Genomic DNA, 25,361 nt, shown 5'->3' with positions numbered 1-25,361 from the left:
GTTGTCTGTTCACACTGCTATGCTTTATCTTGGCCAGGTCGCAGTTGCAAATGAGAACTTGTTCTCAACTAGCCTACCTGGTTAAATAAAGGTGAAATTAAAAATTAATAAAAAATACAAAAAAAATGGATACTTTTTCCACCACTGGAACACACACACAAACATAACCTATGAACACACACACAAACATAACCTATGAACACACACACAAACATAACCTATGAACACACACAATTGTTTGTAAATATTTCATCACCCATCTCATATGTATATGCTATACACAATATCTTCGCCCAATGCCACTCTGAGTGTGTGTGTGTGTGTGTGTGTGTGTGTGTGTGTGTGTGTGTGTGTGTGTGTGTGTGTGTGTGTGTGTGTGTGTGTGTGTGTGTGTGTGTGTGTATGTATATATAAACTCAGAAAAAAAAGAAACGTCCCTTTTTCAGGACCCTGTCTTTCAAAGATAATTCGTAAAAATCCAAATAACTTCACAGATCTTCATTGTAAAAGGTTTAAACACTATTTACCATGCTTGTTCAATGAACCACAAACAATTAATAAACATGCACCTGTGGAACGGTCATTAAGACACTAACAGCTTACAACAGCAATTAAGGTCACAGTTATGAAAATTTTGGACACGAAAGATACTTTTCTACTGACTCTGAAAAACACCAACAGAAAGATGCCCAGTGTCCCTGCTCATCTGTGTGAACGTGCCTTAGGCATGCTGCAATGAGGACTGCAGATGTGGCCAGGGCAATAAATTGCGATGTCAGTACTGTGAGACGCCTAAGATAGCGCTACTGGGAGACAGGACGGACAGCTGATCGTCCTCTCAGTGGCAGAACACGTGTAACAACAACTGCACAGGATCGGTACATCCGAACATCACACATGCGGGACAGGTATAGAATGGCAACAACAACTGTCCGAGTTACACGAGGAACACACAGTCCCTCCATCAGTGCTCAGACTGTCCGCAATAGGCTGAGAGAAGCTGGACTGAGGGCTTGTAGGCCTGTTGTAAGGCAGGTCCCCACCAGACATCACCGGCAACAACGTCGCCTATGGGCACAAACCCACCGTTGCTGGTCCAGACAGGACTGGCAAAAAGTGCTCTTCACTGACGAGTCGGGGTTGTGTCTCACCGGGGTGATGGTCGGATTCATGTTTATCGTCGAAGGAATGAGCGTTACACCGAGGCCTGTACTCTGGAGCTGGATCGATTTGGAAGTGGAGGGTCCGTCATGGTCTGGGGCGGAGTGTCACAGCATCATCGGACTGAGCTTGTTGTCATTGCAGGCAATCTCAACGCTGTGCGTTAAAGGGAAGACATCCTCCTCCCTTATGTGTAGAGGTCGACCAATTAATCGGAATGGCCGATCAGTGTTTTGCCATGGCCAGCGAAAAGCCCGGATCTCAGTCCCATTGAGCACGTCTGGACCTGTTGGATTGGAGGGTGAGGGCTAGGGCCATTCCCCCCCAGAAATGTCCGGGAACATGCAGGTACCTTGGTGGAAGTGGGGTAACATCTCACGGCAAGAACTGGCAAATCTGGTACAGTCCATGAGAAGGAGATGCACTGCAGTACTTAATGCAGCTGGTTGCCACATTAGATACTGACTGTTACTTTTTGTTCAGGGACACATTATTCCATGTCTGTTAGTCACATGTCTATGGAACTTGTTCAGTTTATGTCTCAGTTGTTGAATCTTGTTATGTTCATACAAATATTTACACATGTTAAGTTTGCTGAAAATAAACGCAGTTGACAGTGAGAGGACATTTCGTTTTTTACTGATATATATATATATATATATATATATATATATATATATATATATTCTTAATCCATAGATTTACGTGTATTTTGGGTATATGTTGTGAAACTGTTAGACATTACTGCAATGTCGGAGATAGAAGCACAAGCATTGCTAAACTCGTGTATGTAACAAATAAATTTGAATTCACACACACACACACACACACACACATACACATACACACACACACACACACACACACACACACACACACACACACACACACACACACACACACACACACACACACACATGCTCTACCAATTGAACCACACGGGACACACCGCTAATCTTTCCTGTCTTTCCTTCTCCTTGTCCCCTCTCTCTTTCTCCGTTTACTCTGTGTTCTTCCAGGGAATGTGTTATTCATTCTGTTTATCAACTTAAGGAGATGAATCTCACACACACAACTGCTTATTCAGGAAAACAGATCCACTCTGACTCCTCCTCCTTCCACCTTCACAGCAGTGTGTGTGTGTGTGCGTCGGCATGTGCGTGTGTGTGTGTATGAGAGCGAGAGAGACACCACCCCCTGTATAAAGAGGAGGCTTGTAGAACATTCTTGCATCTTCACACCGATAGGATAGAGTTACCAAAATGCCATGTGGAGTTAAGAGGTAGCCACCAACCAGACCACATGACTTATTACATGGCATGTTTGTATCAGTGTTTATGTGTGTGTTTGAGTGACAGCCTGCCAAACACAGTCAGCTTATGTCCCTGATGGCCTGGCCAAAGCACTGAGTCAGCAAAGGTGCGATCTGCATTATTCAGCAGGTGTAGCCAAGGTGTTAAAGAGATGTCTCACTGGAGAGGCTAACTTTGCTAAATGGACCAGCACGGGTAAGGCCTGAAGAGAATGGATGTGCTAGCCGAGCATCCTCCTTTCGGTTACTGGCCCAACACTCTAACCACTAGAATACCTGCCGCCACTAATAGTCCTATAATAACTACAACCTAAAACTTCTTACCTGGGAATATTGAAGACTCATGTTAAAAGGAACCACCAGCTTTCATATGTTCTCATGTTCTGAGCAAGGAACTGAAACGTTAGCTTTCTTACATGGCACATATTGCACTTTTACTTTCTTCTCCAACACTTTGTTTTTGCCTTTTAAAACCAAATTGAACATGTTTCATTATCTACTTGAGGCTAAATTGATTTTATTGATGTTTTATATTAAGTTAAAAAATTGTTAATTCATTATTGCTGTAATTCTCATTATTTACAAATACATTTTTTTTTTTATTTGTCGATTAATCGGTATCGGCTTTTTTGGTCCTCCAATAATCGGTATCGGTGTCTGCGTTGAAAAATCACAATGGTCGACCTCTAATATACACCCACACACACACACACACACACACACACACACACACACACACACACACATATACACACACTTGCGACTTTATGAACATTTTTGGTTTTCCCCATGAGTAGTGCTAGCTATCTTTCACGCTTCCTTTCCCTCCCTCTCTCCCTCAACCCTGCGCTCTTCCTTTCCTCTCCACCTTTCTTTCTCCCTCCCTTTTTTCTCTCTCTCTGAGGATGTTTCTATAGAGGGTATCAGAGCATGTGAATAAATGAATTAGCTTCGCCACAGTGTTCGTGTAACCCCCTTACTCTCTGTGTCAATGGACATGAATTTGTCATGCTTAAAAGAAACACACATGCTTGTGCACACACAAACAAACTCCGTCACACGCGGTCATACTTTTTCACCCCCCTAAGTGCGGCGAATGGAGCAGGCCACACACCCTGTAGTGTTTTGGATTAGCCTAGAATTGTTCCTTTATGGGGGGTTATGGGAATGCATCTAATGTACTTTTATCCTCTTTGCCCTAGTTTGTGTGTGTGAGTGAGTGAGTGAGTGAGTGAGTGAGTGAGTGAGTGAGTGAGTGAGTGAGTGAGTGAGTGAGTGAGTGAGTGAGTGAGTGAGTGAGGCATTCTTTATCTACTGGTAAACCTCCAGTGTTGTCCCATGAAGTTGACTCATACAGTTGAAGTCGGAAGTTTACATTACATACACCTTTGCCGAATACATTTAAACTCAGTTTTTCACAATTCCTGACATCTAATCCTAGTAAGAATTCCCTATTTTAGGTCAGTTAGGATCACCACTTTATTTTAAGAATGTGAAATGTCAGAATAATAGTAGAGAGAATGATTTATTTAATCTTTTATTTCATTCATCATTTTTCAAGTGGGTCAGAAGTTTACATACACTAAATTAGTATTTGGTAGCATTGCCATTAAAATTGTTTAACTTTGGGTAGCCTTCCATAAGCTTCACCCAATAAGTTGGGTGAATTTTGGAGCATTCCTCCTGACAGAGCTGGTGCAACGGAGTCAGGTTTGTAGGCCTCCGTGCTCGCACACGCTTTTTCAGTTCTGCCCACAAATATTCTATAGGATTGAGGTCAGGGCTTTGTGATGGCTACTCCAATACCTTGACTTTGTTGTCCTTAAGCCATTTTGCCACAACGTTGGAAGTATACTTGGGGTCATTGTCCATTTGGAAGACCCATTTGCGACCAAGCTTTAACTTCCTGACTGATTTCTTGAGATGTTGCTTCAATATATCCACATCATCTTCCTTCCTCAATATTCCATCTATTTTGTGAAGTGCACCAGTCCCTCCTGCAGCAAAGCACCCCAATCGATGATGCTGCCACCCTCTGGCTTTTTTATGGGGGTTTTTGAGCAGTGGCTTCTTCCTTGCTGAGCGGACTTGCAGGTTGTGTCGATATCGGACTCGTTTTACTGTGGATATAGATACTTTTGTACCAGTTTCCTCCAGAATCTCCACAAGGTCCTTTGCTGTTGTTCTGGGATTGATTTGTACTTTTCACACCAAAGAACGTTCATCTCTAGGAGACAGAACGCATCTTCTTCCTGAGCTGTATGACGGCTGAGTGGTCCCATGGTGTTTATACTTGCGTACTATTGTTTGTACAGATGAACGTGGTACCTTCAGGCGTTTGGAAATTGCTCCCAAGGATGAACCAGACTTGTGGAGGTCTACAATATTTTTCTGAAGTCTTGGCTGATTTCTTTAGATTTTCCCATGATATCAAGCACAGAGGCACTGAGTGTGAAGGTAGGCCTTGAAATTCATCCACAGGTACACCTCTAATTTACTCAAATTATGTCAATGAGCCTATCAGAAGCTTCTAAAGCCATGACATCATTTTCTGGAATTTTCCAAGCTGTTTAAAGGCACAGTCAACTTAGCGTATGTAAACTTCTGACCCACTGGAATTGTGATACAGTGAATTATAAGTGAAATAATGTCTGAAAACAATTGTTAGAAAAATGATTTGTGTCATGCACACATTAGATGTCCTACCGACTTGCCAAAACTATAGTTTGTTAACAAGAAATTTGTGAAGTGGTTGAAAAATTAGTAAATGACTCCAACCTAAACGTATGTAAACTTCCGACTTCAACTGTAACTCTTATATTATGAGGAATCTGCTGAAATCATTCTGTTCTGATGATTCTTATTTTAGGCTCTCCAGATTTACGTCAAACTACGGAAGTGGCCTTTAAAAATGTGTGCCAGTGTTAAAATGCTCTCTATGTGTGTGTGTGTGTGTGTGTGTTAGCTCAAGTGGAGCTAATGAAATTAAACCAATCAAAGCCTCTCTCCATTCTCTCTATTTCTGCAGAGACGGATAAAAAACATGTAAAAAGCGAGAGAGCGAGAAAGACTTTAAATGAGAGTTTCTCTGGGTTAGGGATTACTTCCTGAAGCCTTTATACTAAGCATGTGACTTCAGCAGCAGCGTGACTAGAAGCCCCAGTTACCACTTCACTCTAACATCTGCTAGACTGACAGGACCACTCTCATCCGTGTGTGTGTGTGTGTGTGTGTGTGTGTGTGTGTGTGTGTGTGTGTGTGTGTGTGTGTGTGTGTGTGTGTGTGTGTGTGTGTGTGTGTGTGTGTGTGTGTGTGTGTGTGTGTGTGTGTGTGTGTGTGTGTGTGTGACAAGATAACAGGTCTCATTCAGCTGAGGTAAAGATCTATCGTCAGAGTGACCGAGGCATCAGTCTTACACTCTAATTGAGTCAGCTATTAGACATAGACAAACACAGTAGTCTCTCACACACACTTGTGACTGGCTTCCTGTCTTCACATGAACACGTTGTCAATTCTGGCATTTTCTCCATAATTTCTGTCAATTTATATCATTCAGAAGTCCACTACACAGCAGATAACTCTCAGGAGGGGATAGAGGAAGAGGATGAGGGAGAGAGAAAGCTAGAGAATGAGGGAGAGAGAAAGCTAGAGAATGAGGGAGAGAGGGGAACAATGAGAATGAGGAAGAGAGAGGAACAGTGAGAATGAAGGAGAGAGAGGATGAGGGAGAGAGAGGAACAGTGAGAATGAGGAAGAGAGAGGAACAGTGAGAATGCAGAAGAGAGAGAGGAACAGTGAGAATGAGGGAGAGAGAGGAACAGTGAGAATGAGGGAGAGAGAGGATGAGGGAGAGAGAGGAACAGTGAGAATGCAGAAGAGAGAGAGGAACAGTGAGAATGAGGGAGAGAGAGAGGAACAGTGAGAATAAGGAAGAGAGAGGAACAGTGAGAATGAGGGAGGGAGAGAGAGGAACAGTGAGAATGAGGGAGAGAGAGGAACAGTGAGAATGAGGAAGAGAGAAAGGAACAGTGAGAATGAGGGAGGGAGAGAGAGGAACAGTGAGAATGAGGGAGAGAGAGGAACAGTGAGAATGAGGAAGAGAGAGAGAGAGAGGAACAGTGAGAATGAGGAAGAGGGGATGAGGGAGAGAGAAAGCTAGAGAATGAGGGAGAGAACGCTAGAGAATGAGGGAGAGAGAGGAACAGTGAGAATGAGGAAGAGAGAGAGAGGAACAGTGAGAATGAGGAAGAGAGAGAGGAACAGTGAGAATGAGGAAGAGAGAGAGGATGAGGGAGTCACTGTAGAATGTCCCTAAATTCATGCATACATGCAAAAAGAAGTAGACAAATGCATAAAGGAACACACAGCATGATCAGCACTTTGTCCTTCTCATCAGGCAGTTAGAAATTGATGTCATGTCAGCTTTATTTCTGTCAAACTAATGGAGTCCCCTCCTCTCACCTCCCCTCTTTCTCTCTCGCTCTCTCTCCTCGTCAGCTGTATGTATAAATTGAGGAACAGCCTCAGCTTCTTTCCTCCACGTACCCTCTCTCTCTATATACAGTATATCTCCTCGTCAGCTGTAAGTTGAGGGCCAGCCTCTCAGCTTCTTTCTATCCCCATCTTTCACCTGTTTACCCAACCCCTTTCTCATCCCTACATCGTCACTGTTCTCCATAGTGTTGTCAGATGGCTCTGGTCCAAAGCTGACAAGGCACTAAGGTGACATCTTCTCTTAGCCTCACTCCTCTCTTCTGCTCTTCCTATCTTCTCACAGATTCATCTCCCTGAAAACTACAGAAAGAATGGCACTCTAATAACACAGATGCTAAGCACACACACACACACACACACACACACACACACACACTCTTTTGCTATTCCATCGTCAGTTCCCTTACTCAGTGTTGACAGGTGTCTTCAGCCTATCCACGCCACCCTATTGTCTGCATAGAGGAGAGGAAAACACAGGCTGCCAAAGTCTAGGGGCGGGGGCTCTTTAGCTGTTACAATTTGGAATGGTGTGTGTGTTAACTGGGGATTCCCTGGGAGGAGTGATCCTGTAATGTTGCGTGTGTGTAGGGTTGTCCCAGTTTAACTCATTCTAACCAATGACTCATGAGTTTGTGGAGTTCAGACGACTTTACAGACCCCCTCCCTTCCCTCCACAAAGGAGACACACGCCCAAGTGTCAACCTATAGACCATCAAAATCACTTCAGAACCATACTGATCAAGTCCACATGGTTTGGAGAGTCTTTCACTCCAGTGGTAGAGTATGTGAGCATAGCTGCATGTGTATGTGTGTGTTTTGCCTTGGATAGGCAAGGCCCCCCAGTCCCCAGACTCAGCTAAGTCTAATAACATCACATACTGACACAATTCGGCCCCTATAAAATCTGTTGATTTTTTTTGGCCTGATTCTGTTTAATCTTCCCGCAAATTCCACTTTCTGTTTGTCCATGTTTTCGTTTTTCCCAGTATTTTAAAATCAAAATCTCACTTTTTTCAAAGAAAAGTCCAAAGTTCAAAGTCCACAACCCTGCTTAAACCACATCAGGAGACCATTTTAGGTCTGAGAAAAATAAAATAAATTATAGATTTTGGTGTGTAGTTACACTGTATTGCAACTGTGCACCAGCAAGAGACCATCATCTGGTTAGCGATGTTCCTGTAGCAAGAGACCGTGGTCTGGTTAGCGATGTTCCTGTAGCAGGAGACCGTGGACTGGTTAGCGATGTTCCTGTAGCAAGAGACCGTGGTCTGGTTAGCGATGTTCCTGTAGCAAGAGACCGTGGTCTGGTTAGCGATGTTCCTGTAGCAAGAGACCGTGGTCTGGTTAGCTATGTTCCTGTAGCAAGAGACCATGGTCTGGTTAGCGATGTTCCTGTAGCAAGAGACCGTGGTCTGGCGATGTTCCTGGTAGCAAGAGACCGTGGTCCTGTAGCAAGAGACCGTGGTCTGGTTAGCTATGTTCCTGTAGCAAGAGACCATGGTCTGGTTAGCGATGTTCCTGTAGCAAGAGACCGTGGTCTGGTTAGCAATGTTCCTGTAGCAAGAGACCGTGGTCTGGTTAGCGATGTTCCTGTAGCAAGAGACCGTGGTCTGGTTAGCTATGTTCCTGTAGCAAGAGACCATGGTCTGGTTAGCAATGTTCTGGTAGCAAGAGACCGTGGTCTGGTTAGCGATGTTCCTGTAGCAAGAGACCGTGGTCTGGTTAGCGATGTTCCTGTAGCAAGAGACCGTGGTCTGGTTAGCAATGTTCCTGTAGCAAGAGACTGTGGTCTGGTTAGCGATGTTCCTGTAGCAAGAGACCGTGGTCTGGTTAGCGATGTTCCTGTAGCAAGAGACCGTGGTCTGGTTAGCAATGTTCCTGTAGCAAGAGACCGTGGTCTGGTTAGCGATGTTCCTGTAGCAAGAGACCGTGGTCTGGTTAGCGATGTTCCTGTAGCAAGAGACCGTGGTCTGGTTAGCGATGTTCCTGTAGCAAGAGACCGTGGTCTGGTTAGCGATGTTCCTGTAGCAAGAGACCGTGGTCTGGTTATCGATGTTCCTGTAGCAAGAGACCGTGGTCTGGTTAGCGATGTTCCTGTAGCAAGAGACCGTGGTCTGGTTAGCGATGTTCCTGTAGTAAGAGACCGTGGTCTGGTTAGCGATGTTCCTGTAGTGAGAGACCGTGGTCTGGTTAGCGATGTTCCTGTAGCGAGAGACTGTGGTCTGGTTAGCTATGTTCCTGTGGTCTGGTTAGCAAGCAAGAGACTGTGGTCTGGTTACCGTGGTCTGGTTAGCGATGTTCCTGTAGCAGAGACCGTGGTCTGGTTAGCGATGTTCCTGTAGCAAGAGACCGTGGTCTGGTTAGCGATGTTCCTGTAGCAAGAGACCGTGGTCTGGTTAGCGATGTTCCTGTAGCAAGAGACCGTGGTCTGTTTAGCTATGTTCCTATAGAGCTCATTTGATTGCAAGAAGAAATGGCCACTGAATGATGCAAATAATGATATTCTGCCAGGTAGGAATAGGCTACTTTGTAGTTAACATTTAATTGACAAGGTTGTGGGACAACCTGGTAGCACCAGAAAGATGGTTGACATAAGCATAATTGCTAACGGTCAAAGCACACGTTTTCAGAAAGTTGCAGACAAATATGATTCTCTGATGTATTTTGTTTATATTAACTTAAGCAAATTAATGCATTTTTATTATCACGTTCTTGGATCCATGGTTACAGACTTTCATAACAATTCAACCATAAACTGTTCCTAACCCTCATCTTAACCCTTTCATGAACCCTAACCTTTGCAAGCAGTTACTTATTAACAGATAGTATGACCATGTGGAGCATCTGGATGGACTATCTGACTGTCCCAAAAAAAGTGACCACATTTTCTAATAAATTCAATACATTTAGTTGATTTCCTACTACACTGAACCAAATTAACAGTTATGGACCGAAATCAGTCAATGAAATAAATGCATTAGGCCCTAATCTATGTTTCACATGACTGGGAAAACAGATATGCATCTGTGGTTATGTGAACACCTGAACATCTCATTCTAAAATAATGGGCATTAATATGGAGTTGGTCCCCATTTGCTGCTTAACAGCCTCCATGGGAAGGCTTCCACTGTCCGAACATTGCTGCGGCTTGCTTCCAATCAGCCACAAAGGCATTAGTGAGGTTGTGCACTGATGGGGCAAACAGGCCTCTCTCAGTCGGCATTCCAATTCATCCCAAAGGTTTTCATGTTGAGGTCCTGCCTAAAACCCCAAACAGCAAGCAGACCGTGGTCTGGTTAGCCAGGCTCTGATGTCCTCCTGGCTGTGCCAGGTGGAAGATAAGAGTACGTGGTTCTTCTTCAAGATGTTCAAACGCATAGATGACCAGCAGGATTAATAATCACTTGGTGGTACAGGGTCTCAGGAGAAAAGACCAGCAGGTCTGGGACAGGTTAACAAGCCAGGATTCCATCCTGAAACTGGAGCAGCAGCAGACCAGCTGGACTGGGGACAGTCAGGAGTCATCAGACCAGGTAGTCCTGAGGCATTCCTAGGGCTAGCCTCCGGGAGGGAAGAGACCGTGGTCTGGTTAGCGATGTTCCTGTAGTAAGAGACCGTGGTCTGGTTAGCGATGTTCCTGTAGCGAGAGAACGTGGTCTGGTTAGTGATGTTCCTGTAGCGAGAGAACGTGGTCTGGTTAGCAATGTTCCTGTAGCAAGAGACTGTGGTCTGGTTAGGAGAAATGCTCACTAAGAGGAAAGAAAACAAATTTGTGCACAAAATTAGAGAAATAAGCTTTTTGTGCGTATGGAACATTTCTGGGATCTTTTATTTGAGCTCATGAAACATGGGACCAACACTTCACATCTTACGGATGTGGAGGTTTTGTTAAGTATAAGTTGGACAGACTGCCAAATTCAAAATGACGTTGGAAAGCTCATGGTAATTCCATTTTAATGTCTAGTGGATATCCAGTCTGCATGACAATTGCACGCTCCCCTCAAAATGTGAGACATCTGTGGCACTGTGTTATGTAACAAAAGAGCACATTTTAGGTGGCCCTATTGTCCCCAGCACAAGATGCACCTGTGTAATTATCATGCTGTTTAATCATATGCCAACCTGTCAGGTGGATGGATTATCTTGGCAAAGGAGAAATGCCTCACTAAGAGGAAAGAAAACAAATTTGTGCACAAAATTAGAGAAATAAGCTTTTTGTGCATGGAACATTTCTGGGATCATTTGAGCCACCCAACACTTCACATCTTACGTTTATATTTTGTTAAGTATAAGTTCAATACATGTTGGAATGTTGAATTCCATTTTAATGTCTGGATTCCATGATTCGGAGCAGATTTTATAGGGCCCTAGAGAAGGCCACTGAGATCACCAACGGTCAGAGGACACCGCCTAACAGAGTTTCATTCCATCCACCCTCCCTTACATTTGGGAACAGCCTCCTTTACATTCGGGAACAGCCTCCTTTGCCTTCGGGAACAGCCTCCCTTGCATTCGGGAACAGCCTCCCTTGCATTCGGGAACAGCCTCCCTTGCATTCGGGAACAGCCTCCCTTGCATTCGGGAACAGCCTCCCTTGCATTCGGGAACAGCCTCCTTGCATTCGAGAACAGCCTCCTTGCATTCGGGAACAGCCTCCCTTGCATTCGGGAACAGCCTCCCTTGCATTCGGCAACAGCCTGCTTTACATTCGGGAACAGCCTCCCTTGCATTCGGGAACAGCCTCCCTTGCATTCGGGAACAGCCTCCCTTGCATTCGAGAACAGCCTCCCTTGCATTCGGGAACAGCCTCCCTTGCATTCGGGAACAGCCTCCCTTGCATTCGGGAACAGCCTCCTTGCATTCGGGAACAGCCTCCCATTGCATTCCTTGCATTCGGAACAGCCTCCCTTGCATTCGGGAACAGCCTCCCTTGCATTCGGGAACAGCCTCCCTTGCATTCGGGAACAGCCTCCCTTGCATTCGGGAACAGCCTCCCTTGCATTCGGGAACAGCCTCCCTTGCATTCGGGAACAGCCTCCCTTGCATTCGGGAACAGCCTCCCTTGCATTCGGGAACAGCCTCCCATTCTCCAGCAGATGTTGAAGTCTAATCAGACTGATTAGCTCTGAGACCCACAGCGGAAGAAGCTTTTGATTAAAGAAGAGAAAGAAAGATGGAGAGATTGAGGAAGGAATAAGCAAGAGCAAGATTGATAGTGGGGGTAGATGTATGGAGTGATATGAAATTATGTAGACTAGATAGTGGGAGATATGAGGAGAGAATGAGAGAGAAATATTAAATGAGTGGTGGGCCTCCTCTGAGGTCTATCCTTTATAGGGTTTTTACTAAATGAAAAACCCTTTGATTTGACCAGAGGAGGTTGGGAGTTTGCCTGGTTGTGTGTGTTGCATAAGCATGGTTGATCCTAAAAGTCAACAGGGGGTCGGTCCTCTGTAACAAAACATCAAAGTATTCTCACACTTTCATTTTACTCCTGCGATTCCCATTCAGATTATGATATTATGTCTGATCACTAACAATGTAGAGTACGTATAGAGGCGTGATCTAGAGCCAAGGTGTTGATTTTTAATCTGAGGGCATCCTGCTATTGACAAACGTGTTGAATTATGCAACAGAACGTGACAACAACAGTAATTAATGAGGCAGTCACCAAAAACCCCTAACTTCATTATGTGTCTGTGCCAGCAAAATGTTTTATGTGCTAGAATTCAATAAATAACAATTAAATTTAAAAATGTTTGGAGTATCTTCTTCCACTGTCCAACTGTTGCATTTATTACAATTGATATTAGAACCTTTTAACAATGTTGATGAGCGTTGTTAATGTACACACACACACACACACACACATCAGAAGTAAAGGGAGGTGGGAGAATTGACTGAATCCAAACACTAAGGATCAGATCCACCTCGCAACACTCAGACCCAGTCCAACAAAATCCTTAGGATGGGCCTTCCTCCCGCCCCTTCGTTGAGAACCATTAGTTGATACAGCACAAATACACACACTTATGAGTTTGAGGTGAACCTGGGCCTAGTGCAAGTTTCCCAAAGTCGTCGCTCCCCGGGTGAACGTTTTGGTTTTTACCCCTAGCACTATACAGCTGATTCAAATTACCAACTCATCATCAAGCTTTGATTATTTGAATCAGCTGTGTAGTGCTGGGGCAAATAACAAAATGTGCACCCAGGGGGCAGGAAACCCTGGGCTAGAGCACGGGTCCAGAGGCCAAAATGATACTCTGGTATTTTCTTGTTTCTCCGCCAAGAAAGAGGCTAACAAGCAGGCAGCTGTATCTGATGAGAGACAGCCTGTTATAGTCAGTCTGCTGAAGATGTGGCTGTAGTCTCCAGGCCAAACTAAATGACACCTGTGGGTTGTTAGTGTTACTGTGGCTCTAGAACACTGAGGACAACCATGTCAACAAGGTAGCTATGACCACAGGTCAGAAAAGAACACAGAACACTGAGGTCAACAAGGTACAGTGGGGCAAAAAGTATTCAGTCAGCCACCAATTGTGCAAGTTCTCCCACTTAAAAATATGAGTGAGGCCTGTAATTTGCATCATTGGTACACTTCAGCTATGACAGACAAAATGAGAAAAAAAAATATTTGAATTTATTTGCAAATTATGGTGGAAAATAAGTATTTGTTCAATAACAAAAGTTTATCTCAATACTTTGTTATATACCCTTTGTTGGCAATGACAGAGGTCAAACGTTTTCTGTAAGTCTTCACAAGGTTTTCACACACTGTTGCTGGTATTTTGGCCCATTCCTGCATGCAGATCTCCTCTAGAGCAGTGATGTTTTGGGGCTGTTGCTGGGCAACACGGACTTTCAACTCCCTCCAAAGATTTTCTATGGGGTTGGGATCTGGAGACTGGCTAGGCCACTCCAGGACCTTGAAATGCTTCTTACGAAGCAACTCCTTCATTGCCCGAGCGTTGTGTTTGGGATCATTGTCATGCTGAAAGACCCAGCCACGTTTCATCTTCAATGCCCTTGCTGATGGAAGGAGGTTTTCACTCAAAATCTCACGATACATGGCCCCATTCATTCTTTCCTTTACACGGATCAGTCGTCCTGGTCCTTTTGCAGAAAAGCTACCCCAAAGCATGATGTTTCCACCCCCATGCTTCACAGTAGGTATGGTGTTCTTTGGATGCAACTCAGCATTCTTTGTCCTCCAAACACGACGAGTTGAGTTTTTACCAAAAAGTTATATTTTGGTTTCATCTGACCATATGACATTCTCCCAATCTTCTTCTGGATCATCCAAATGCTCTCTAGCAAACTTCAGATGGGCCTGGACATGTACTGGCTTAAGCAGGGGGACACGTCTGGCACTGCAGGATTTGAGTCCCTGGCAGCGTAGTGTGTTACTGATGATAGGCTTCGTTACTTTGTTCCCAGCTCTCTGCAGGTCATTCACAAGGTCCCCCCGTGTGGTTCTGGGATTTTTGCTCACCGTTCTTGTGATCATTTTGACCCCACGGGGTGAGATCTTGCGAGGAGCCACAGATCGACGGAGATTATCAGTGGTCTAGAATGTCTCCCATTTCCTAATAATTGCTCCCACAGTTGATTTCTTCAAACCAAGCTGCTTACCTATTGCAGATTCAGTCTTCCCAGCCTGGTGCAGGTCTACAATTTTGTTTCTGGTGTCCTTTGACAGCTCTTTGTGGAATTTGGAGTGTGAATGTTTGAGGTTGTGGACAGGTGTCTTTTATACTGATAACAAGTTCAAACAGGTGCCATTAATACAGGTAACGAGTGGAGGACAGAGGAGCCTCTTAAAGAAGAAGTTACAGGTCTGTGAGAGCCAGAAATATTGCTTGTTTGTAGGTGACCAAATACTTATTTTCCACCATAATTTGCAAATAAATTCATAAAAAATCCTGCAATGTGATTTTCTGGATTTTCTGATGAAAATTACAGGCCTCTCTCATATTTTTAAGTGGGAGAAATTGCACAATTGGTGGCTGACTAAATATTTTTTTGCCCCACTGTAACTATGACCACAGGTCAGAAAAGAACACAGAACACTTAGGACAATGTTACGTTGAATCTAAAACACTGAGGCCAACCAGGTCAACCGGGTAGCTATGACCACAGGTCAGAAAACTCAACTGGTATGCTCTCTTCTCCTGCTGCCTGTGCCCTATACCCTAAATGATGTCTCTCTCCCCCTCTTCTTTCCCTGGCCCCACGCAGCTCATCTGTCTTCCCTCCCCCGCTGTCTCTCTCTCAGACAAAGTAACAATAGAGTGTCTAGGTCATTTGAACAGGTCAACACAGGAAGCTGACTTCCCTGGTGTAGGCAGGTCGTTCATCACCACTGACTAAGACATACACACCACTAGATGAAACAACATCTAGGCCTCTCCTGACAGGCCACTTATGACATGGACTATATTCTATATTCACCTTAAATTGTTTCAATTACAATTGAGTAATGTTTATTTAGATATCTTAGAATGTATTCTAGAAGTCTGATTGTGTCTAGGCCTAATCATCCAACATATCTGTAACAAAACAATTGCAAGTACAGACCCATTGTGATCAAAATATTAAATTCACTAATAATACTGACCATACCCATTATAGGCTACAGCCAGTCTGCCCAAAACACCAGTTGCTTTGTTGTTGAAACACTTGTTATGGTTCTTTCATACAAAACAAATGCACACATCAAAAAACTGGGACTCACCATGTTGCCTCACGTTAGAAGACCGCACCACCTTGGCGGACATTACATGGCCTTGTGTGCCCCGTGTAAAGCCCACGAGCAGCGCGAGCAACAGCGCCAGTGCCACGCGCCCAGAGCTGTTCATTCTATCCGTGGCGGTTACACACTAAACTAAAATCCCAAGCGTGGAAGAACCACCTATTGTTCTGAAAAGAGACAAAATTAGCTACTTGTGTTTTCCCTGGAGACTCGAGTAAAAGTTGTCTTAAAACGTTCGTGCTGTTCACATCATTTCTCCCGAGTCGCTTTTCACAGTAGACTAGAGCGACCTGCCTGTCTCAAACTCACCATAAACCAGCTCCACAGCTACAGAATGCTGAGCAGGTTCATATATTCATGTCCACAGACAAGTACGGGCGCCTATTTCTTTTACCGCTTTACCGCGAGTTAATCCACACTGGTAATTCCATGTTAAATTATCCTCCTTAGTTCAATTTCTCTGATATCAGAGCGAGCTCGACATGCTTTCCAACAATTTAACTTCAAGGCTGAGAGTGTGCGTGTCTCTCACTGTAGCTCTACACGCGCGCTGGTTTATGTGAAACTTCAGTCGGTGAATTGATCAGAGAGGAGGATTGTCCCGTTTACGCGAACCGGGACAAGGAAATAGACCAGAAGGAACATTTTAGCAGCGACAAGGAAACTTTGGAGGTAAAGTCAGACACACACTCACACAGAGTGAGAAGGAGACAGGAAGGAATGTTTCATCGAGAAGGAAAGTTGATTGGAGGCGAAATAAACTGGAGGAAAATAGTGTGTTGGGCACTGACAACAATACAGTATTTACTCGGGCGGGAATTTGTCCAGGGAAGAACTCTGACATTAATGGACTTGTTGAAGCGGCTGATGAATAAGTGAGACCATATCTGACACTGTTCATCATTTCACTGAGCAAATGCAACCATGTCAATAACAGTTACAGGTTATTACATTGTATTATTAATATATAACATGTGTGTGCAGTCCTACAATTGGCTCAGCTTCGTCCGAGTTTTTGCCTAGTTAAGAAAAATAAAAAAATATTTCACTATTTTGGTTTATGTAGGTCTTGTATTCTGTTAATTGACATGTAATAGCTTGACTTTCGTAGCCTATTATTTTGCCAGGGATAGCCCATTCAAACTATTGAAGTTTATGTGAATATCTGCGGACATTTCTGTAATGCCTATATTATATTATATTGAGGGACTGTAATGAATGTATAAATTATTTTCTCATTTTCTAGATACGGTCATGAAACAGGAAGGGAGCAGGTCTCGAACCCTCGACCTAGCCCGAGGTCCGGCGCGCTATCGACTGTGCCGCAAAAGCATGCTCTGCAGGCAGGGTCGATTTCCTCGCTTATAAACCCAGGGTCCTTACACTACTCCCTCCTTTCAAAGAGCGCGTCCTCGCGCTAGCTTGTGACTTTACGTCTTACAGGCCAAGCACACGCACTGTTGTGGATGGGAGGTCCGATCCCTTCTGACACCAATGTAATGTGGATGGAGGAGGTCCACCTTCTAGCCCGATCCCCTTCTGACACCAATGTAATGAAACAGCAGGGAGCAGGTCTCCAACCCTCCACCTTCTAGCCCGAGGTCCGATCCCTTCTGACACCAATGTAATGAAACAGCAGGGAGCAGGTCTCCAACCCTCCACCTTCTAGCCCGAGGTCCGATCCCTTCTGACACCAATGTAATGAAACAGCAGGGAGCAGGTCTCCAACCCTCCACCTTCTAGCCCAAGGTCCGACACCAATCCCTTCTGACACCAATGTAATGAAACAGCAGGGAGCAGGTCTCCAACCCTCCACCTTCTAGCCCGAGGTCCGATCCCTTCTGACACCAATGTAATGAAACAGCAGGGAGCAGGTCTCCAACCCTCCACCTTCTAGCCCGAGGTCCGATCCCTTCTGACACCAATGTAATGAAACAGCAGGGAGCAGGTCTCCAACCTTCTCCACCTTTCTGAGTAATGAAACAGCAGGGAGCAGGTCTCCAACCCTCCACCTTCTAGCCCAAGGTCCGGCGTGCTATTGACTGTGCCGTAAAAGCATGCTCAGCCTGGTCTGATTCTCCACACCTTAGCACACACACACACACACACACACACACACACACACACACACACACACACACACACACACACACACACACACACACACACACACACACACACACACACACACACACACACACACATCTCATAACTGAGTTACCTTCAACCACCTTGTCATCCTCCATACCCTCAACCTTTGACCTTACCCACAGATTCCCCCTCCCTCCCCCTGCCCTACCTATCTAAGCCTATGCCGCTGTTCTATTGCCAGAGTTGTTGACTTTGACAGGATGTAGTTAATGTGTGACAGTCATTGACAGTGAGGTGTACACAGTTGATAATCAGGATTGCTGAGCACACAATCACAAGCCATTCTGTCTCCCTGGGAGACTAATTAATAGAGAAACAATCAGTCTTTCTGCCTAGCTGTGTGTGAGAGACTTCATCACCTATCCTCAATAGAGGACATTTCATTGTAAACAAACATGAGATGTATCCCTCCGACCCAGTGGTTCCCAAACTTTTTAAAGTCACATACCCCTTCAAACATTCAACCTCCAGCTGCATACCCCCTCTAGCACCAGGGTCAGCGCAATCTCAAGTGTTGTTTTTGCCATCATTGTAAGCTTGCCACACACACTATATATTAAACATAAGAATTAATGAGTTTTTGTCACAATCCAGCTCGTGGGAAGTGAGAAAGGGCTCTTATAGGACCAGCGCACAAATAATAATATAATAATAATCAATACTTTTGCTCTTTATTTATCCATCTTACATATAAAACCTTATTTGTTCATCCAAAATTATTAATAACTCCCCACAGGTTAATGAGAAGAGTGTGCTTGAAAGGATGCACATACCTCTGACATTTTGGATTGTATTGGAGAGAGTGTCCATCTTAAATCATTTTCCACACACAGTCTGTGCCTGTATTTAGTGAGTGCCAAGAATCCACTCTCACATAAGTATATGGTTGCAAAGGGCATCAGTGTCTTAACAGTGAAGCCATCCTTATGAAGTCATGTATTTTGTGAAGTGCACCAGTCCCTCCTGCAGCAAATCACCACCACAACATGATGCTGCCACCCCCGTGCTTCACGGTTGGGATGGTGTTCTTTGGCGTGCAAACCTCCCCCTTTTTCCTCCAAACATAATGATGGTCATTATGGCCAAATAGTTCTATTTTTGTTTCATCAGACTAAAAAGTACGATCTTTGTCCCCATGTGCAGTTGCAAATCGTACTGGCTTTTTTAATGGTGGTTTTGGAGCAGTGGTTTCTTCCTTGCTGAGCGGCCTTTCAGGTTATGTTGATATAGGACTCATTTTACAGTGGATATAGATACTTTTGTAACGGTTTCCTCCAGCATCTTCACAAGGTCCTTTGCTGTTCTGGGATTGATTTACACTTTTCGCACCAAAGTACATTCATCTCTAGGAGACAGAACACGTCTCCTTCCTGAGCAGTATAACGGCTATGTGGTCCCATGGTGCTTATACTTGGGTGCTATTGTTTGTACAGGTGAATGTAAACTTCTGACCCACTGGGAATGTGAATAAATAAATAAAAGTTGAAATAAATCATTCTCTCTAATATTATTCGGACATTTCACATTCTTAAAATGAAGTTGTGATCCTAACTGACCTAACACAGCGAATTGTTGCTAGGATTACATGTCAGGAATTGTGAAAAACTGAGTTTAAATATATTTGGCTAGAGAATATATAAACTTCTGACTTCAACTGTATACTGTATATACATTATATACTGTGATAGCTTGTTGCATACAATATAATAATATATCCCCATTGGCATTGCGCATACCCCTGGGGGTACCTGCTCTAACCAATCAGCACTGGACACATTCAAGAATCTTAACCAATCAACACTGGACATACTCAAGAGTCTAAACAATCAAATTCTGATGATCTACTCTACACCACTCACATGCAACAAGCTCTCACAGTCTCACGTCAGAATTAGACGTTCATCCATTTTCTAAACATAACATTTTCAAAGTTGTTCAAAGAGTCAAATTTCAAAATGTTGAAGGTTACGTTTAGACATTAACTCAGAATTTTCAACGTCATCGTTAAGTTTAGGCATTAACTTAAAAATCCTAAGGTTAGACATTAACTCTGAATGGTTAAGATTTGGGACAGGCTTAAAACAAAAATCACAAAAGCAACTTTCTATTGCTGGATTTGAACATGCGCATCCGCCATCCCTGTCCACAGGACTCGTGCAAAAATAGAAACATTAACATTTTAGTCAGTTAGCAGAAGCTCCTTTTCAGATTGACTTACAGGAGCAGACAGGGTTAAGTGCTTTGCTCAATAGCACGTTGACACAATTTTCACCTAGTTGGCTCGGGGATTTTAACAACTGACCTTTCGGTCACTCGCCCAACGCTCTTAACTGCAAGGCGACCTGCCACCCTACTTGAAGGTAACTGCAGTCACTGTTGCCCCTAGTGGCCGGTTTCCACGTCATCTCCCAGCATCCTCAGACATGGATGGACATCGAATACTGACTTGACCTGGCTACTCATATGAACACACACTCACTACACACTTCCACTCATACCAACACACTCACTACACACTCTCTACACACTTCCACTTAAACATACACTTACTACACATGTTCACTCATACAAACACACACACACTCACATCACACTTCCACTTAAACGAATATACACTCACTACAGACTCTACACACTTCCACTTCACTCAATCATCCCAGTTACCTGGTCTGGATCAGAAGAAATGTTTTCTAACCACTCTGTGAGGAGCGATAAAGCTAGTTAGTTCTCATCCTTTATTTCCTCAGGTAAAGGTTTAAGGAGAACCAGTGGGATACGTGGTGATATGGAGGTTTTGGCTGAGGGGGAGGAGAGGTGGAGGACGGCTAAAGGAGAGGTAGAGACGAACGAGATGGTGGTGGTTTTGGGAAAAGCTCAAAACTGACACAGAAGGATGAGCAGTGGCGACCCGTCATTCAGGGTTCAGGGCCCCACTTGTTTTGAGCAACACATTTTTTGTAAAAAAAACAACAAATAAAGCAATTTGGGGGGCTTTCCTGTTTTGCATGTTATTTTGGAAATAACAACATGTCACATATCAGTTTGCAAACAATGTAAAACATATATCATTGAGTTAATGAAGCCGCATACAAACATGGTCTCTTTTTTGTTTTCTAGAGTAATGCAGCTCCAAAATATAGGTTTTTCAGTTCAGTCCTTTCTGTGGTGGTGGGGCAATCCAGCAGAAAATATGGAGCATTGCTCCGTGATTGTCTCAGCATTCTGTCACTCATGGGGACACTACGTCACCGCCAAGTCTAAGGGTAGAGCTAGAAAATTCAAGCCCCTTTGCTGCTGCCATGGAGTTACATTAGAAGTGCCCATCTAAAAAGGCTCAAGGTCATTAGCAACAGATTAAGTGATGTCAAATCACATTATATAAACATTAGCTTTGATTGGACTGATCATGTCAACATCATACCTTAAAAATCATGAATCATGTCGACAATCTACTGGCAAATCATTTTTAATTCTTGTAATTTGAAGAAAAATAATGAAGAGAAATTATAGGTAAAACATATCGGTGCTCATTTGACATAAAGTTGGAAATCGCAAATTCATCAATGATTGGTTTGGAAGGAATCAGTGGCTAACTGCAAGCATTGCAAAGCAATCATTAGCCTGCTATTCAGATGAGTGGCTGTGTGGTCCGAAGTCTAAGATTAAGGGTCTCTTCTCCTAGTTTAAAATTAGAAACATTCAACACTGGTCATGCTGTCAACGAAGCATGATTGTTTTGACGCACTCAAAACAACTCTTAACTCGGAACGGCAAAATCAGACTTTAGTGAGTTTGGGAACTTGAGGAAAAACGAGCTACGACTGGGAAAATACATTTTGAACTTTCATCCAACTCGGAATTGTACATTCGGAACTCGGCCCTCTTTCTAGATCTACAACCTGAAGATCACTGACGTCATCATGATTCAACCTTTTTTTTCCAGAGTTCCCAGATGTCTTAAAGCACCATCAATCCTGAGAGTGCCAGACTTTGATGACAAAGTTTGATGATATAATTTGCCCACGGAGAACCGCCACACCACATGTTCAAGTGAGCACAGCAAGGTGAGTCCAAATGTTATTTTACTGCTGCTTTTTAATTACTTAATTTCTCATTCTTATTCATATTTTTTAACTGCATTGTTGGTTATGGATTTGTAAGTAAACATTTCACTGTAAGGTCTACACTTGTTGTATTCGGCACAGGTGACTAATATAATTTGATTAGATTTTTAATACAGTGTAGACCTTACACTGTACAGCTTAGCCTTTTGTTAATCCACCTGTCGTCTCAGATTTTGAAATGATGCTTTACAGCGAAAGCAATCGAAGCGTTTGTGTAAGTTTATCGATAGCATAGCATAACATTATGTACACTAAGCATTAAGTAGCTAGGTCACGAAAATCAGAAAAGCAATCAAATTAATCGGTTACCTTTGATGATCTTCGGATGTTTTCACTCACGAAACTCCCAGTTACACAATAAAAGTTCCTTTTGTTTCATAAAGATTATTTTTATACCCAAAATACCTCTATTTGTTTGTCGCGTTATGTTCAGAAATCCACAGGAAAGAGCGGTCACGACAATGCAGATGTATATTCCAAAAAATGTCCATAATGTCCACAGAAACATGTCAAACGTTTTTTATAATCAATTCTCAGGTTGTTTTTAAAATATATATTTGATAATATATCAAACAGGTGTGTAGGTTTTTCAAAAACACCGGGAGAAACAATGGCCACTTTACTCTGTAGCGCAAAACTCACTCTGAGAGTCCCCACCTATCCACTTACGCAATGTGATCTTTCACGCTCATTTTTCAAAATAAAAGCTTGAAACTATGTCTACAGACTGTTGACACCTTAGGGAAGCCTTAGAAAAAGGAATCTGGTTGATATCCCTTTAAATGGAGGATAGGCATGCATAAGAACAGAGAGATTTCAAAATAAGAGGCACTTCCTGATTGGATTTTCCTCAGGTTTTCGCCTGCAATATCAGTTCTGTTATACTCACAGACAATAGTTTTACAGTTTTGGAAATTTTAGAGTGTTTTCTATCCTAATATGACAATTATATGCATATTTTAGTTTCTGTGGATGAGAAATAGGCAGTTTCAAATGGGTACGTTTTTTTGCCTAACAACTGCCCCCTACACGCAAAAGGTTAACTCGTCTGCTAGGCTCATGTCACTGGGCAGCTCTTGGCTGTGCTTCCCTTTGTAGTCTGTAATGGTTTGCAAGCCCTGTAATCCATGGCTTCTGGTTGGGTGATGGACGCACGTGTGGTCACTGTGGGGATGACGTCGTAGATGCACTTATTGATGAAGCCAGTGACATATGTGGTGTACTTCTCAATGCCATCGGAGGAATCCCGGAACATATTCCAGTCTGTGCTGCAAAACAGTCCCGTAGCTTAGCATCTGTTTCATCTGACTACTTTTTTATTTATTTAGTCACTGGTGCTCCTTGCTTTAATTTTTGCTCAGACACGGAGAGGGGATTTAGGGGGTCTCACATCACTCATAGAGCTCTGATTATAGCTGATTTGGGGTGTGTGTGTCTGTGTGTGCGCATATGCGCGTGTGTGTAGCCTTTGTGGATTGGCTAGCAACACAGAGGGGCATTGTGGCTTTCAGACACTCATCCCAGAGCCGTGAGACCATGGGACAGAGGTCAAAGAGCACAGATGCTTTCTGTCTCTCCTCTCCCCTCTCTTCTCCCCTTTCCCATCCCCTCATTCCATCACTCCTTCATCCCTGGGCTTACTGTCACATGACAGAAGATGAGTTGTGGTGGTAGGGGACTTGACTGGGCATTGCATGAATGCTGGTGTGGATGTGAGAGTGGTATTTGTGTGTGAGATGGGTAAAACTTTATCTGGATTGTCCTTCCGTAGATGGTCTACAGTCTATCAGTTACATTTCAACTGTCCATCTACTAACCCTAGCTTTAACCTTAAGCTTAACTCTTACCCTAACCCAAACTTTAACCCTTACCCTAACCTTCACCTAACCCAAACTTTAACCCTTACCCTAACCTTTACCCTAACCCAAATGTTAACCCTTACCCTAACCTTCACCTAACCCAAACTTTAACCCTTACCCTAACCTTTACCTTAACCCACACTTTAACCCTTACCCTAACCTTTACCTAACCCAAACTTTAACCCTAACCTTCACCTAACCCAAACTTTAACCCTTACCCTAACCTTTACCTTAACCCACACTTTAACCCTTACCCTAACCTTTACCTAACCCAAACTTTAACCCTTATCCTAACCTTTACCCTAACCCAAACTTTAACCCTTACCTTAACCTTTACCCTAACCCAAACTTTAACCCTTACCCTAACCTTCACCTAACCCAAACTTTAACCCTTACCCTAACCTTTACCCTAACCCAAACTTTAACCCTTACCCTTACCCTAACCTTTACCTAACCCAAACTTTAACCCTTATCCTAACCTTTACCCTAACCCAAACTTGAACCCTTACCCTAACCTTTACCTAACCCTAACTTTAACCCTTACCCTTACCCTAACCTTTATCCTAACCCTAACTTTAACCCTTACCCTTACCCTAACCTTTATACTAACCCTGACTTTAACCTTACTCTAACCTTTATCCTAAACCTAACATTAACCCTTACCCTAACCTTTATACTAACCCTAAACTGAACCATTATCCTAGCCCTAACCCTAACCCTAACTTTAACTCTTATCCTAACCCTTATTCTAAATTTAACATTCAAATCCTAACGCTTATCCTAACCCTAACTTTAACCCTTGCCCCAACCCTTATCCTAACCCTAAACGGAACCCTTACCCTAGCCCTAACTTTAGCTCTTACCCTAACTCTTATCCTAACACTAACTTTAACCCCTACCCTAACCATTTCCCAAACCCTAAACTTAACCCTTAACCTTACCCTAGCCCTAACTTTAACCCTTACCCTAACTCTAACTTTAACCATCACCGTAACCCTTATTCTAAACCTAGCCCTAACCGTAACGTTAGCAAGCAGTTGCTTATAAACAGATATTTTGGTGATAGTCTGACCATCTGTAGAGCATCTACACATGAAAAATCCAGACTATCCAAATAAAGTGTGAGCACATTCAGTCCCGGGCCAGTTCAGGTGAGTTACTCCTCTGAAGGTCAATGTTTTAATGGAGTCAGTGGAGCCAGGCCAGCAGGAGAACCACACTAAGTGTTTATGTAATGTTACCCTCCGTTTAAAAGATTCCACTACTGCTATGCAGAGAGAGAGAGAGAGAGAGAGAGAGAGAATGAAAGAAAGAAAGAAAGAAAGAAAGAAAGAAAGAAAAAGAAGAGGGGAAGGGGGACAGAGAGAGGGATAACCAGATAGAGAGAGATAAAGAAAGAGAGGGATAGTGGGGGAAAGAGGGAGGAGAGAGATAGAGAAACTTGGAGAGAAAAGGGGAGACAGAGATAGAGGGAAGAGATGGGGAAGGGATAGAGAAACTTGGAGAGA

At 43.5% G+C, this 25,361-nt stretch overlaps 1 protein-coding gene across 1 annotated transcript in view; it reads right to left on the bottom strand.

Annotated features, from left to right (window-relative positions):
- Positions 1-16,380, bottom strand: part of LOC135551560 (platelet-derived growth factor D-like) — an 83,335-nt gene extending 66,955 nt beyond the window's left edge. The window contains exons 1-2 of the mRNA XM_064982768.1: positions 16,029-16,380; positions 15,702-15,886 (exon numbers count right to left, since the gene is read on the bottom strand). Coding sequence (XP_064838840.1) covers positions 15,702-15,825 — 124 coding nt within the window. The 5' untranslated portion in view covers positions 15,826-15,886; positions 16,029-16,380. The remainder of the gene's footprint in view (positions 1-15,701; positions 15,887-16,028) is intronic.
- Between the last annotated feature and the right edge of the window lie 8,981 nt (positions 16,381-25,361).

Source organism: Oncorhynchus masou, chromosome 13 (assembly GCF_036934945.1).
Source record: "Oncorhynchus masou masou isolate Uvic2021 chromosome 13, UVic_Omas_1.1, whole genome shotgun sequence".
Taxonomy (NCBI): Eukaryota; Metazoa; Chordata; class Actinopteri; order Salmoniformes; family Salmonidae; genus Oncorhynchus; species Oncorhynchus masou.
The sequence above is the reverse complement of the archived record's forward strand: the minus strand, read 5'-3'. Positions and strand labels throughout refer to the sequence as shown.